The 16,242-nt window shown below is 44.9% G+C and overlaps 1 protein-coding gene across 1 annotated transcript; it reads right to left on the bottom strand.

Annotated features, from left to right (window-relative positions):
* Positions 1-3,285: 3,285 nt before the first annotated feature.
* On the bottom strand, positions 3,286-12,608 carry LOC115073866 (indolethylamine N-methyltransferase-like). The gene is made up of 3 exons (XM_029572770.1): positions 12,455-12,608; positions 4,956-5,163; positions 3,286-3,892 (listed from the first exon to the last, which is right to left on the bottom strand). The coding sequence occupies exons 1-3, from the start codon at positions 12,606-12,608 to the stop codon at positions 3,454-3,456; spliced, it is 801 nt and encodes a 266-aa protein (XP_029428630.1). The 3' UTR covers positions 3,286-3,453.
* Positions 12,609-16,242: the final 3,634 nt, after the last annotated feature.

Raw genomic sequence — 16,242 nt, forward strand, 5'->3', positions numbered from 1 at the left:
ATGCCTGCAATGCTGCGAGTGGAGGCTGTCCCCTTGAGACAAAGATGAAGTAGGCCCTGGTGAATTGTGAGCGGTGCCCATTTCGCTCACAGTGAAGATGGAGCAGGTCCTGGTATGCCATAAGTGGAGCCAGTCCCGCTCATGGCAAAGATGAAGCAGGCCCTGGCATGCCATGAGCAGAGACCGTCTTGCTCACAACGAAGATGGAACAGGACACAGTGTGCTGCGAGTGGAACCCGTCCCAGTGAGAGTCAGTCTGTATGTAAAGGTGTGTTAGTGTAAGACTACAAGCTTGGGGGGATGAGCGAGAGCATGTGTGAGGATGCGTGAGCGAGGGTACCAGAAAGAGATAGCTTATGTCAGGAGATTGTGAAGGAGTGTGTTTATGTGTGAGAGACTGGGAGCTGGTGTAAGTGAAAAAGGGATTATGTGTATGTGAAGAAGTGAGGGTGCTTGTTTGTGAGGGAACCTGTGTGAGACTGTATGTGTGAGAAAGAGAGCCTGTGTGATGGGATGTGTGTGATTGCGGGAGAGAGAGGAAGCCTGTGTGACTGTGAATGCGTGAGAGAGAAAGGGAGTCTGTGGGTATGTGTGTAAGAGAGAGAGGGAGTCTGCATTAGGGGATGTGTGTGTATGTGAGAAAGAGAGGGAGCCTGTATGAGGGTGTATGTATGGTTGGAAGGTGTTTAGCCTAGAGGGGAAAGGGAGAGATAGTGGCAGGCGGAGAAGTTGAGGCCTGAGAAGTCAAAGTAAAAGGAAACTGGCCAGGGGAGTAGGGAGAGAGGGTGGAAGGGACACTCTTAAGGTGAACTTCTAGGGAAATTCTGCTCAAAATATTTAAAACTCTGCATCTTTAAGTAATAACTTTTTATGTGTTACATTTTAAATTAATTACTTAAAGACTGTCATGTATATTGTGTTATTTTGACCAATTTAAAGTATGCAGAATTTTGTAGAGTTTTAAGTTTTTGTGTGCAGAATTTTAATTTTTTTTTTTTACTGAATTCCCCCAGGAATTAGGAGTCATCAGTCAAGAAAAGGATCTAGGTGTCATCTTTGAAAATACTTTGAAATGTTCTGTTCGGTGTGCAGCAGCAGCAGCCAAGAAAGCAAATATAATGCTAGGGATTATTAGGAAAGGAATGGAAAATAAAACAGAGAATATCATCATGCCTCTGTATCGCTGCATGGTGCAACCTCATCTTGAGTTTTGTGTGCAGTTCTGGTACAGAGAAGGGCAACCAAAATGATAAAGGGGATGGAACAATTCCCCTATGAAAAAAGGTTAAAGAGGTTAGGACTCTTCAGTTCGTAGAAGAGACGGCTGAGGGACGATATGATAGAGGTCTATAAAATAATGAGTGGAATGGAACACATAAACATTAATCAGTTGCTTACTCTTTCAAAAAGTACAAAGACCAGGGGATACACGATGAAGTAACTAGGTATTACTTTAAAACTAATAAAAGATTAGTCGTTTAGAGGGATGGTGGGAGGGGGGTGGGGGTTTGGGGGTTTAATTACAACATGACTTGAATGCTTCTTGTTTTCTTTTGTATTATACAGCATTGTTCTTGTTATTGTGTATTCAAGTACTAATAAAAACCTAAATTTAAAAAAAAAAAAAAAAAAAAACTAATAAAAGAAAATATTTTTTTACTTAATGCATAATTAAGCTCTGGAATTCATTGCCAGAGGGTATAGTGAAAGCTATTGGTGTAGCTGTGTTTAAAAACGTTTTGTACAAGTTCTTGGAGGAAAGTCCATTAACCATTTTTAAGCTAGAGTTGCAGAAATTCACTGCTTATTCTTGGGATAAGCAGCTTGGAATCTATCTGTCTCTTGGGACTCTGCCAGGTACTTGTGACCTGGATTGGCCACTGTTGAAAACAGAATAATTGGCTTGATGGACCCTTGGTCTGACCCAGTATGGCAAGTCTTGTGTTCTTATGTTCTTACCCTGCCTGAATACAAGAGGGGTTAATTTCTGATCCCTTCATCCTATTCTGCTGAGAACCGATTGGATCACTTCTCCGCTATCCCTAATCTCACTCAATGGGATAGGAGCGCAGAACCCTGATTCTGAAAACTTCTTACCACTTTCTAGGATTTTTTTTTTCTTGATAGAGGTCTACTTCTGATGCAAATACAACTTTTTGAGAGCTCCCCTTAGGCCCAGAGAGAAAGAATCTGAGCTCCTTATGGAACCTAGCTTGGTCTATGAGTAGGAATAGCTAAAATCAGAGGATAAATGCCATGTGGACTGGTTTTTCTCAAGCAGTGCCTGGAGCCCAGGAAAAAAAAAAGACAAAACAATACCTTTACTAGCAATGAACCAGAGAGGTAAGGCACCCTCCACCACCTTTCAACACTCTAGATGATCAAATCCTCCTCTATCTGCTCAGAGAGTGTTACATCTCTGATAGATCACAACTGGGGACCAGAGATAGTAATCATTCCGCTTGGTATCCCATCCATACAGTTGTCCCACAGGGCTTAGCATGGCTGGGATCCATGCTGGATACAGATTATATGCAAATGATATCCAGGTTTTGGGTTTTTTTTACAGTGCATTCACCATGACTTGAAGTATTAGCGATGGTGGCCTTTTGTTTATCTGTGGTTAAGAAATGATTAATCCACAACAAACTGTTACTGAACCTCTCTAAAACTGAGATAACTATGTTGCAGCGTTCACATGTCAAAAGTCTTCCATCTTGTTCCTCAAGTTAAAAGCCTAGGTGTCCTTATTGATGCAAATTTGGTTTTGATCAACAAATTAAACAATGGTTAGAGCTGGCTGAATGGTTAAAGCCATTACTGATTTTTGATTTGCAGTACCAGTGTTAATTCTGCCTCTCATAGGTTACTGCAATTTGATCATTAAGAGGCAGGAGAACAACATTCCACTGTATACTCCCCTGTGTTCATGGGTTTAACACTGTGGATCACTAAAGGCTAGAGGATTTCAAAGGGGCATGGGCTAAACACTCTGGATCATTAAAGGCTAGAGGATGGGAAAGAAGGAAAAAAAGCATGGGGGTGGTGGGCTTGGAGGTATCCTGCACGGAACGGCAGTTACTACCCTTAAACATAAACATGGAGTAACCTGCATGGAGCGACATTTACTGCCATGGGAAGCTTGCTGGGCAGACTGGATGGACCATTTGGTCTTTTTCTGCTATCGTTACTATGTAAACATGATTTGGTGATATTGTATTAATTAAAAAAATGGCATAGTGGCCCAGTGAAGAATTGCTATCTCTTGCATATTTCTAATAAAGATTAATTTATTTTAAAAAAAAGGCTTTGGAATATGGCTCTAATTTTTTTACAATGGACAGTCGTTTAGTGATTGAAAAGGTCATAACATTATTATGTGACATTACAGCATGCAGAAAGAGACTAGGACTTGGCATGCCTGAATTATAAGGAGGCCTCTTTCTACATGGACTACTTCATGTCTGTCTGCTTACGGGCAACAAGAAAGAAAGAGGCCTGGTAATTTGTCAAATACATAGAGGAAAGGTCAATTCGAGGCTGCACATCAAGCCGTTCCACCACATAACCTGCCTCACAGGCTGCACGCTCCAGAATTTCCTTTTCTAAGACAAAGGCCAAAAACTCCTTCTGGCCAACCCTATACCTACTGGATCCTAGCACCCCACCCGTTACTAAGTACCCTCCTGGTTTCAACAGCGACGTGATATTCTTCAGAGCAGAGCAGAAAGATTCAAGATCCATGCAGGCACTTTGCAGACAAAGAAACGAGAGCAAGCAGTCAGCCTGAGGAAGGGTCAGCGGCTCCAGTGGGTTGCTCTTAGTGACGTCACACTTCAGAACCCGTGTCACCGTTCTCCTCACCTTTTCTTCCTTCTCTGCCCACTTTTCCCTAAAGGAGAATATAATAGGAATGAACACTTCAGATAAAATAAACCCTCTGGAATAAGCTTAATTATCTAAATCTTGTTTTGGAGAGAAAATATGATAGCTTTGCCAGTGCATTAAGAACCATGAGGACAGATAACAATGCCAAGGCCCACCTCATCTATTGGGAGATACACAACAGCCATAATTTACATCCTAATACATTGGAGAGTACAATCTATCATAAGGCAATTAGGAAACTCAATTCATTAAGGGTTCAAGTAACAGAGTAAAATATTTTATTGCTTGTGCTTGGTGTTGCTGTCTCTTCTTATTGATCCTTCATTGAAGTGATGCTACTCACTCCGTCTCAGGCCTGTTCCACATAGGCTACTTATAAATTGAGTGCTCTTGATATGGGCTGTAGAGTGACTGACTGGGTTAGAAACTGTTTGAATGGGAATAGACATAGGGTAATATAAATGGAGTTCTCTCCGAGGAGGGGTCTTTACTAACGGTGTGCCTAAGGGATCAGCCCTTGGACCAATGCTTTTCAAAATTTTCGTGAGTGACATTGCCAAAAGATTTTCGGGGAAAGATTTGCCTTTTTCCAATGATACCAAAGCAGCACGTTGCACTCAGGCCCCCTGCTAGACCACTAGGAATTTCTGGTTAATCTTGGAGGGGGGGGGTGGTCATCAGGAGGTTATGCTAAGGTAGTCTGGGGGGGGGGGTTAGCTGCTGGGGGGGCTCAATATTGTAATAAATGGGAAGGGTTGGGGCAGGTTCTGGTTTTTTTTTTTTTCTTTTATTAAATGAAACAAGAAACGGGGAAAAAAAACAAAAACAATCCAGGGTGGAGTACCACCCATAATTCCCACTACAGCACTAAGGGCCCTGGAAGTGTATAGCTTTTCCCCGCTGGTGAATGCCAGCACCCAGGGCTGAAGTCTGATGAATTTAAGCAATACTGTACAGCGCTGCACATATTACATGGGAACCCTGGAGTGCATGTCCCAGCTCTTGCACACACAAAGGCAGTCACGTCTGCTAGCGCAGCTGTGCCTTCACTCGGGCCATATCCATACCTGTCACCTTCCAATTCACACACAAACTTCACAGTGGAGCTCCAGTCAAACGTCCCCGACTCCTTCTTCAGCCATTTCTTCAGCTCTTGCAGACACTGGTCCGAGTAATCTGAAGCAATTATTTCTCTGAAAAACTCACAGGCTGAGAGGAACTGGTAAATGGAGGCACCAGAGCCGATGTCTATCAGGGTGTCTCCTCTTATAGCCCCTGCAGGAGAGAGTACAGAAACTGAATATTACACACAACAGAGGCTCTCTCTCCTCCTGTAAAGCATGAATACAGCACAGCAGTGGCATAATATAACAATGACAATTCAACAAATAAAAAGATTAAGAGAAAATACAAATAAATAAATAGAAATAAAAACTAAAAGATTAAGAGGAAAGAATACATTCATAAAATATTTTAAACAAAATAAAATTTAATGCGTGTATAAATTATACCATAGATGTGCCAGCACTGGGACAGACTAAGGGCCCATCGAGCCCAACATCCTGTCTGGATACCTGGGAACGTTTAATGTGCAGTCGCCCTGAGATTGTTGTGGATCAATGGGGGTGGAGATGGGGGTGAAGGGGCAGGGGAACGCACACACACTTTCTCCTCTTTTACACACACATTGACTCATCCAGATGTTCACACTAGCACAAATAAATGCTCATTCTTGCACACTGGCAGCACTGTGTTTGCTCAAAGACCATTGCCTACTCTTATGTCCGCCATACACACACACGACACTTCCCCGCATACTCACTCCCTGACGCTGCCACATACATGTCCAATCACACAAGTATGTCCAATCACAAACACAGGCTCACTTTCACACACCTCTTCCTCTCCCCCCCCAAACTTGAACCCAGCAGCAGCAGCAACACTTTAGGGCAATGCAGCCCATAGGATCCCTCTTTCTTCCTGTCACATGGGCCAACGCTGGCCCTTCCTTCTTCTTTTCTTGTGTGCCTCACGCTCCCCCTTCTCTCTCTTCAGGTGTGGCCCGATGCCCTAAAGCAGCTCCATGTGCCCAAAACTCCCCAGCTCCTTTTTCTGGCATGGGCCCACCAATGATCTAATGCTGCTCTGCACCCCCCAATACCTTGCACCCCCTGCTCCTTGATGGCGCATGCCTGATGCTCCGCCTTGCTCATGCCCACCCAGACACAGGCGATTTCCTCTTCCAGGCCTCTGCTGCCACTTGAGGAGCAGCAGAAGCAGCACCCGGAGCTTGGTATGGTTGACCCGGAGTCTCCCCAGGTCAGATCCGGAGGGTTCCCAGGTATGCCAGTCTGGATCTCTTGGAAGTACCCAGCATATCAGAAACAGTGGGACCCATTTCTTGTTGCCCACTCCCACAGAAAAAAATAGTGGCTGTTCCCAAGTGTACTTGGCTAATAATTGTTTATAAATTTTCTTTCAGGACTTTGTCCAAACCCCTTTTAAAAACTCAGCTAGCTGCCTTGACCGTATCTTCTGACAAATTCCATAGCCTGATTGTGTGTTGAGTGAAAAAATTACTTCCTCCAATTTGTTTAGCAATGCGCTGTTAGTTTCATGGAGTGCCCCCTAGTCCTTGTGCTATCTGAAAGAGTCAATAACAGTTCCCTGTTCATCCGTTCCACCTCATTCATGATTTTATAACCCTCGATCACGTCCCCTCTCTTCTCCAAGCTGAAGAGCCCTAACCTGTTTAGCCTTTCTTCACAGTGGAGCTCTTCCATCCCCTTTACCATTTTTGTTCCTTTCTCTATACCCTTTCTAGCTCCCCTATAGCTTTATTGAGGTGGGGATCACCAGAGCTGCACATGACACTCAAGGAGCGGTCGCACCATGGATCAATACCGAGGCAAAATATTTATTTAAGTTATTTAAAGGTTCTCAGCTTCCAAATAAGTTAAACTCAGTGTAAGTGCACTGTTTCTTCCCTGGCCTGATGAAGAGAGGATTATGCTTGAAAGCTTGTCATAGATATAGTAAGTTAGTCCTAAACAAGGTGTCATCTGCAACTTGTTTATTGACCCTTAATTACACATATCCAAGTGGATTAACACAGCAACCACAGTTCTACACCCAAATAATTCCTAAGATTCTGTTTTATGTTTTAACTGCTGCCGCACACAGAGCTGAGGATTTCAACGTATTGTCTACAATGATAGCGAGATCCTTTCCCTGGTCTTTAGATTGTCCAGAGAAGAAATTGAGGCTGAACTCCTGCAAATCTCTCACAAACATCTTTATTTAATGACAAAAAAACAAATAAATGCAGCTCTGCCATTCTTTGCAGTTCACAAAACAAAAACAGAATTACAACTTACATTTAATGGTATTCTCTTTGGGTTTCCTTCTCTCTCCTGGGCTTCCTATTCTTTCCTTGGCCTGGCTAGTTATATACCTTTCCCATGTACGTCAGCCCAGTATGAGGATTCCCTGTTGTATTAAGTTTAAGGTGGACCAGTTCTCTGGAGCCAGTCCTTTAAGGTGTTCTGGGTTTTCTCCTATATACCCCTTCATATACCCTCCCCCTCAACTCAAATCTGTCAAGCTGAGCGCTTGCCATTATTAGGGGTATAATTCTATGAAAACATACATTTGTAACCCTGGCTAGGGTCACTAAGAAGGAGTTCTGGAAGGTTCCTCTAAGAAGTCAACAAGAGAACAGAGAGTTCTGTTACTGCAAAGTTATGCAAAAAGCAAGATCCTTTCTGTTTCTTAGGGTTGTACAGCTAGTGTTGCAAGATAGTAGAGGTGGTATTTCCCTGAAGGGTTGACTTTGACAAAAAAAACACATAAAAGGTGCTTCCACGGGCACTTGAGGAAGAGCTCAGAGAACAGAGAGACCCAGGAAGAAGTGAAGGGTGTTAACACAACAGCTGAGATCACTTTAAGCCAACCAGAAGGATTCTGCCCTAGGATCCAGGGTATTGTCCTTGTTGGGGAAGCTCATGGTGAAGACACTCTGAGGATTTTAGCCATGAGAATGCTACCTCAAAGACCTTGGGGTTGAAGTCTGTTGACTGAACTATTTCCTTTGACTACGTGGATTGTATGCAAATATTGCTAGATGAATTCTTTTGAAGATTTGGAAACTTTTTTGACTTTTAATAAAATTCTATTCTTTTGGTTTCAACAAACCAGTGTGGACATCGAGTTGTTTGCTAAGACTCCCCTTGACCCTTCTAGAAGAATTCTACTCCCCATTTGGCAATCCCTGGTGGACAAGCCTGATCCCAGGGCTTTAGCAGTGTCTCTCACCACCTCTGCAGTCTCCAAAGCTGGCCTCCGGTTTCCTATTTTCCTTTCCCCCCCCCCCCCCCCCCCTTAGTTTGGGGCTCTCTAATCTTCTTAGGTTTTCCCATGCCTGGGGAATCAGTTAAAGGTTCACAAGTTGTCCGCTGCTCCTCCTTTGTCTCAGTAAGTTCCTCTACTTTTCCTTTAGCATTGGTTAACCCAGAATTAAGCCAGGTCCAAAGAATCTTAAAGTGGGGATAATCATGTCCTGGAACCACTAGCTAGGGGAGCTCGGGAAGTATTCTCAACTCCACCCTGGCTTGCTCTGCTGTAGTCATCAGCACCACCTGACAGGTGGGGTATTGTTGCTGATCCCCATATGTACAAATGAGTGATGCTTTCTTCTCATAGTCAACATGTAATCTCTGAGCTAACTCCTTCTTAATGAGTGTCTTGCTATACCCTGAATCTCAAAGCTCGTGTAGGTCAGTCATCCAATTCCATAGGGATCACAAAGTTAGATAGTGCCCCATGTCTTACATCTACCAAATTATAGCTTTGCATCTTCACAAAAGACCAGGCTTATTCATGCCCCATTCTTCAGCCTCACACTGACAATCCTTGATAGTGTATTCTTTCATTCCACAATGGGAGCATGCTTGCTAGATATGCTGTGCTTTGACTTGCTCTGTTCTTCTTTTATTTCCACACTTCCTACAAAGGGTTCTTCGTTCTCTTCCTTACCATACGGGCAACATTCCTCTTTATGCTGCCCAGCACAAAGTGAGCAGAAGGGGAAAATAACCATAATCTCATTACTTGTTTGGCCAGACACCTTCCAAACCAGCGATCATCCTCCCTTGGAAGGTTTTCTTTTTCTATTGGTGCTGGTTGGGTCACCAGGCTGACCCCCATCGGTTCATCCTTTCACAGCAACAGTCCCTGACCAAGTGGCCTCATTTTTCACAAGCAAAGGAGTCTGATGGCTGTGCTCTAAGTATGGAGGCAGAGCTGTCCTGCTCTGAGGACTGTTGCTGGGGTCCTATACTCTCATTGCAATGATAGGAATCTTACATGGGTTGTCTTTCCAACCTCCACATTACTTCTGGCCTCAGCTAAGCATGATGGAAGGCATCTGCCACTTCCAATGTTTTCTCCAGGGTAAGCCTTGGGTATCAACAAACTCAATTCCACATAGTTCAGTCCAGCCCCTCCAGAAACTGCTCCAGAATGACCTGATTGACTACCTCAAGGACTGTCTTTGTCTCTGGCTGTAACCATTTCTATTCGGCATCTTTTAGCCATGTGGCTATGTGGTATTTCCCCAGGCTGCAGGGTATTACTTTGGAACTGCTGCTGGTAGATCTCTGTCATATAACCCATTCTTTCCAGGATGGTGGTTTTGACTGTGGAATAATTAGCTCTTCCATTGGGATTGGTCTCTTGAAAGACTGGTTGGCTCATGCCAGCTAGCAGATTTGCTAGGTACAGAAGCTAGCTGGTCAGGTGGGTAGAACTTTTAAAATTCTTTAAGAACACATCTTCCTCCACCTTTATCTTAAACAGAACAGGAGATAAAGGCCATGCCTGTGTCATGGTATCTTTCATTGCTTGTGCCAACTGGTTCAGTATCATCTGCTGGTGGCTCACCAATGTCAGCTGCTGGCCAATTTGTTCAGTCAGGGTGTGCACTGCCACCCATGTTTTCTGCTGCCCTTCGGTGAGGGCCTATATGCCTTGCTCCATGATAGCCTACTGGCTCTGGTACCACAAAAATTTGTTGAAGGGCTTTTCCCTATTCTGGAATACTCAAATCCAACAACCTTTCTCCTTGCAGGAAAAATAAAATAAAACCTGCTTGTTCATCTCTTTCTCACTATAGATATAAGCCCCTCACTCCAGGTGAAGCTATCCTTCTTATCCTGCTGTAAATTAAACCTTAGGCTCTGCAGTGAGGTCCAATAAAGGAGAAAGTACAAAAAGGAAAAAAAAAATCCTTTTTTTTTCCCTTCTTTTGGTGTGGTTTCTCTGCATGTGCATGGCTTAGTGCAGAAATCTCTGCACTGACACCATATGTGGTGTTGGGTTTCAGGCATATTGTGGACTCTTGGTCGACCTGGCGATGACTCCTCCCACATGGAGGGGCCCCGTGGGGAACCACAGCGATAGGCTAGACTCTAGTAAGCAGACACTGAGGAAAGAAAGCTTTATTGTACTGCTGATGTAAGTTGAATCTTGCTTCAAGGTGCCTCCGGTGCTGTAGGCCAGTGATATCACAGTAAGCTCAGAAAGTCTCTATAGATGATGGTCTCACCCGGAAGTAGCAAGGTTGGGTAGTGTTCTGCAGTGCGGAATAAGCCGAACCAGAAGGGTGGAATAAGGAGAGCTGGAGCGTAGCGATACTCTCAGAGTGGCAGTGCTGGTAACTTCCTTGGTAGAAGAATGGAGAGAGGGACCCGAGGTCCAAGGTGCAGGATACCCTGAGCAGGATAGGCCCTCAAAGAGCGAGTACCTAGAGCGCCGAAGGATCCTGGAAGAAAGTAGATAGGACCCCCAAGGAGCGGGTGTCCAAGGTTAGGTAGATGAACCCCGAAGGGCAGATAGAAGCAAGAGGCCCCCGAGGAGCTGGTACCCAGAGCTTCTGTTGGAGCGAGTTACTCCAGAGGGTAGAGAGGAATCCAAGCGAGCAGCTTAGAAGCGGTCAGAGTGGCAAAACCAAAGTCCTTGCTAACTCGTTGGGCTATAGCGGAGCGGAGGTTTAAATACCCGGAGATACTGATGTCATGCGGTGGGGATGCCCCCGAGGTTCCCGCCGTGACGTATTCAAAAGCGTAGGTGGTGTGTGCATGTGCGCCTAGGAGGCCTCAGGAAGAAGCATGGCGGACGGGGATGCCCATACTGTGTCGGAGACGCCGAGGGTTTCGGCAATCAGCACCGGAGGCAGCCATCCTTCCCAAGGAAGAGGAAAAGGGTAGAAGAGAGGTGAGGCAAAGTGGTCGCAGCCGTCTGCAACCGACGGACGCAACATGTGGCAATGTAAACAGTCTTTGGGGTAGCCAGGGAACAAATTCAGGCTGTACTCTGGCAAATCTCTCACAACCTGCTTTATTAATGACAAGAAACAAATAAAAGCAACTCTGCTATTTTTCACAGTTCATAAAACATAAGCAGAATACAACTTACAGTTCTGCAGTATTCTCTTTCTCTAGGCTTCCTTCTCTCCCATGAGCCTCCTGATCCCTGGACCTGGCTAGTTATACACCTTTCCCAGTTATTCCACCTAGGACCAGGATTCCCTGCTTATTAGATTTATGGTGAACAGGGCCAGTTCTCTGGAGCCAGTCCTTTAAGATGTTTTGGGGTTTTCTCCTTATACCCTTTCACACCAACATTGTGTATCTATAGTTAGGATTATTTTTCCCCTACATGCATCACTTTGCACTTGTGCGCATTAAGTTTCATCTACCATTTAGATGCCCAGTTCTGTATTTGATTTTCAGACACCTATGCAGGTGTCACACTGATACATGTCAGGCATGAAAAGGGGACTCAGAAGGAGATTTTGAAAAAGTTTGGTGTGATCATAATATGAAGTGCATTTCCCAGTTTCAGTTCCCGAGTACAGCTTCTGTTCTGCAGGCTGGCCAGGGCCAACCAGGGGATAAAGCTCCAAGAAACACTCACAAGTCTGCAGTGGATAACAAAATGTTTTCCCATGAATAGATCACACTGTACCAGGGGATTTACACTGATGGCCTGTGACAGCCTTTGGTTTTTGCAGGCACTTTGCTAGCCATATGAAAATCTTTGCACATGAGGATAATTTCCCTTTGAATCAAAACATCAATACATTGCTCCATTAAATCTTTAATAATCACTGAGCCATGATTACTATTTGTTTCTAAAGTTTTAGACAAAGCAATTTCTGAAAACTTACTGCACAGGCTAACTGGCTTTCTTCACCCCTTCCTAACAGGTCAGCGGCAGCGAGCTCTCATGCACAGTGCTGGGGGACATTTTAAATTACAACCTGCAAATATATTTATAATCCTACCAACTCCAATTCAGACAACTAAACACAGCTTTTATTCACCTGAAAAAGGGCTCATCAACCAGTCTGACAAGAAAGTTAAAGATGAACTGCAAAACAACTGTTGAAACCATTTAGAGACGCAGAAAAAAACCACTTGGGTCCACCAGTCTGCCAGCTTGGCCTGGATCCACTACATATACAGAACCAGCAGATAAAAAACCAATGGAGAAATACTGCACTTACCTGAAGCAAAAGTTGTAAAGAGATTTTTCAGCATCAGCGGCAAATACCCGCCAGTAACAAGAGGCCCCCCCTCAACACTATAAAATGTGTCTAGGTAGAGTCTAGGATCAAAATCCTTCTGATAGTCTTCTTTACCCTTGAAGTCGAGATCCATTCTGTCCTGTCAGACTTTGAACAAATTGTGCCTTTCTCCTGCCTCTCCCAGCTCTATTTATTTATTTATTTATTTGAAATCGCTTATATCCAGCACTCTCCAAAGTCAGGGGCTGGTTACATGAAAACACTGGTAATAAAAACAAAGAATATTTAAGAAAATGACATCGGACATGTCTAGGCTTATACAAAGTTTATGGACAGACTGTCTGTGCTGAAAAGGAGCGTTCAGTCCTCCCTGTCATTCTTCAGCCATAAATCTCTGCAGATTTATGTGCTCAAAAGCTTGCAGGAGTCATCAGATCTGCCTTGCAGGGACATTCTCACTTCACAGGGAATTTTAAATATATTACAAGGGGTGTTCAGTACCAACAGGACCTGGGGAATAGCATACCTTCTACTAAAAGAGCAAGAGCACATCATTTTGTCTCCACTATGCGTTTCCTGTGCATAGATAGATAAACTGGTGGAATACTTGCTGTAATGGAATTATTTCTGACGACCCTGGCTCAGAAAGTATTTAGAGGTTAGGCTGTACGGATTCAGAGTTCTCATCCAGAAACAGACTTGTTTGAAGGTCACAAGCCAACTTCCGAGTGTAACCCTTACTTGGGGTGTTTAGTCCCAAGGGCACACAATCTTATTTAAAACCTTTGGGACTGCTCCGGCTAGCTGACTTCTTCCCAGCTTGACTCTTGATCCGTGGTAGGGATTCTTTCATCTATGGCCCAGACAATGGTGTGTGATCCTATGTGTGTGTGTGAATAGCTGTGGCAGTCTGGGGAGACAGATACTGTGAAAGAACAGGCAGGACCAGGAACTGGGTTTTAAATAATAATTTACTGATTAATTTAAGACAAAATAAGGTCCATCTTTAAATACTTGTGCAGCTAAAGTTCTTTCTTGTCAAGTTAGAGTGTTTCACTGTGGGTAGGTGACCTTTTATTTCAGCAAACTACTTGACTTCCCATGGAGGTGTAAATTGTGCACTCAAAGCTCTCCCAGCAAGCTTAACCAGGATTCCTGTGTCAGGGTTCCCCTTCTAGTATAGCAAAAATCCTACCTTACAGTCCAACATCTTTCCGAACACCCAGCCCTGCCTCCTGGTCCCATACTTGTGGAGATCCAGAGGGATCTCCTTGATCTTACTTCTCTCCTTCTAGTTATTCTGCATTGATGACTCCTCGGGTAGAAAAGTCTGAGGGTAGGAACCTGCTGACCCAGCCAGGCTCCCAGTGAGGAGGGGTGGCCAAAAACCCTCCTCAAACAAGAGAAATACTTTCTGCTTCAAAACCTTTCTAGACTGGATTTCTACTGTCCCAGGTGCTTGCCACATTCTTGGGAAGAATGGGCTCACTGGTCTTCAGCCGCTGCACTCTGAATTCAACCAGCGAGGATGACCTTCATCAAAGGAACAGAGTGAAATGCAGACCCTTCTGTGGTAGAGTTCTTCCAGCATTCACGCACCTCACACAGCCAAGTCTGTCACAGGGGCTTGCCTCATTCAGGGAGCAAATGTGCTCACTTCAGTCTTCAATCAAGGAGTGTAAGTTCCAAAAGAATTCAGGTCAAAAAGATATCCTTACTGTAACTAAATACCCTGAATCCACTGGCAGGTTGTGCCCAGTGAATCCCCCTCCAAAAAAGGGACACTGGTGAGGCAGGGAGGCCTTACCAGGGAGGGAAAAATCTACGTCTTGTCTCTCTGGTGTCTGCTCCTCACAAAATGGCTGTTATAAAAGGCATGAGCAACCAATCCCGGCTCAAATAAGTAGGAGGAGGGCAAGGGGGGATGGATGGCTCAAGATGTTTTAGAAAAGGGAAATGGAACTAGGGCACATAGTGAAGGACTGGAGGGTCCGGTCACATCATATTTACTGTTTTGCACTGTAAAATCCTTATGAACAGGCAAGAATCTGTTTATTGTAGCTATTCCAGTAGTTCTTAGTTATTCCAATAGTTCTATGGTGAGAAAGTAAGCAATTAACTGATAATAAAGTGAAGACCACGTAGCTGTGCCTGAATCTGATAAGAACACAGAGCATTTAAAGCTGAATTTTAAAACTACTGCGAGTGTAAAAATCGACACTTACGCGTGTGGCCGGGCCCTGTGTGTGCCGTGCACACTTTCAGAAGGGCCTGTCCACGCGCATAAGGGCTGATATGGGCACGTGCCAAGCCCTGAAAAAGGGGCGGGCTGGGGGTGTGGTGGGACTGAGGCCGGCCTGAACAGTAAGCCAGCAGCCTGGTTCCACCCTGGTTAAGGTGGAGCTCATCCCTTCAGAAAAGACTCCCCCTTCCCCAAAAGGTTCCCCAGTTCCTTACAAAACTTATTCCCTCTTCCTTGTATCATCTTCTCATCCACACATTGAGACTCAGCTGTCTACATTCCTAATAATCGAATCACCAACTATTCACCAACCGACCTAACCCTTCCCTCCTGGGCAGTAGCTCTGGGAGACACATCCTCAATGCAAGAGGACAATGCATCACCTGGAGAGCAGGTCCTTACTACAGGATCCTTTCCTGCTGCACCAGGTTTATGCTCTCCGACCCAGAGACCTTCCTCCTCCGAGGTAGCACCAGGGCTGCCAGACTAGAGTTGGGACTTGGCTACTATGTCCCTGGAAGTCTCATCTATATACCTCTCTGTCTGCCTCAGCTCCTCCAGGTCTGCCATTCTATCCTTCAGAGATCAGACATGTTCTCTGAGAGACAGAAGCTCTTTGCACCTGATGCACACATATAACCTCTCACCGGCGGGTAAAAAATCATACATTGACCTGTGATTGCCCACAGAGCTGGCTGCATTTCTGGCTAATGTCTAGCAGGAAACTAAGCCCATCCTACTGCAAAACAAGGTTGCCAGCTGACTCCAGATTCACCCGACAGGGTTGATCCAGTCCTGGGTTTACCACATTGCATGCAGGGACTTGTAGTTTTGCATTTATTAGGGCCAGGAAAGGCTGTGCTTCACATCAGCTCCTGAAGTTGAATTTAAAAAACTTTGTTTTTATTTATTTATAATGTTAACATATTTTTATAAAGTTTTGCTGCGGAAATACTCCACTTTTATTTGTAGTTCTTCTCTTTTATGTTATTTATTGGGGACGCAGTGAAGCAGTTGTTTCCACAATTCCATTGTTGCAGGTGCTAGTAAGCCTAAACATTGCAGCGTCAGGTGGTTCGCGGGTTTTGGACACACTAGTGCCATGGCGTTTTGAATGACTGGACAAACAATGGAATATCTTGTTACGCACCCCACCCGCGGGACCGCTCACCTTCGGGGTTCCACAGCGGGTCTTGTCCTGTCTCCCTCGCGGCCCTAGCAAATCCAGCTAGGCCCCGGTGTCCCGCAGCGGTGGTGGCCGGGCCTTCGGCTGCACGCCAGACCTCACGCCGGGTCTCGGCATCGCAGCAGCTAGCCACTCCCCTTCGCGCGTGCGCACGGACCAGCCGCCCTGATGTAGGTTCCAGGGCGGGGTCTAGTTCCGCGGCACACCCTGATTGAACTCATGTTAAAAGGAAGTTCCTGGCCTCACTTCCTTGCCTTGGCAATCGGGTCGGTTTGTTCCTGAGATTGCCCTTGCTTGTGTTCCTGCTTGCTTGTTCCTAGACTCGTTCCAGGATCCTAC

This window comes from Rhinatrema bivittatum, chromosome 12, assembly GCF_901001135.1.
Source record: "Rhinatrema bivittatum chromosome 12, aRhiBiv1.1, whole genome shotgun sequence".
In the NCBI taxonomy this organism is placed as follows: domain Eukaryota; kingdom Metazoa; phylum Chordata; class Amphibia; order Gymnophiona; family Rhinatrematidae; genus Rhinatrema; species Rhinatrema bivittatum.

Coding starts and splice junctions, on each gene's coding strand:
- LOC115073866 (XM_029572770.1), bottom strand. CDS start 12,608: ATGGATCTCGACTTCAAGGGTAAAGAAGACTATCAGAAGGATTTTGAT. Junction 5,164..12,454: donor CTTTACAACTTTTGCTTCAG/GTAAGTGCAGTA, acceptor TCTCTCCTGCAG/GGGCTATAAGAGGAGACACC. Junction 3,893..4,955: donor TGTGAATTGGAAGGTGACAG/GTATGGATATGG, acceptor ATTCTCCTTTAG/GGAAAAGTGGGCAGAGAAGG.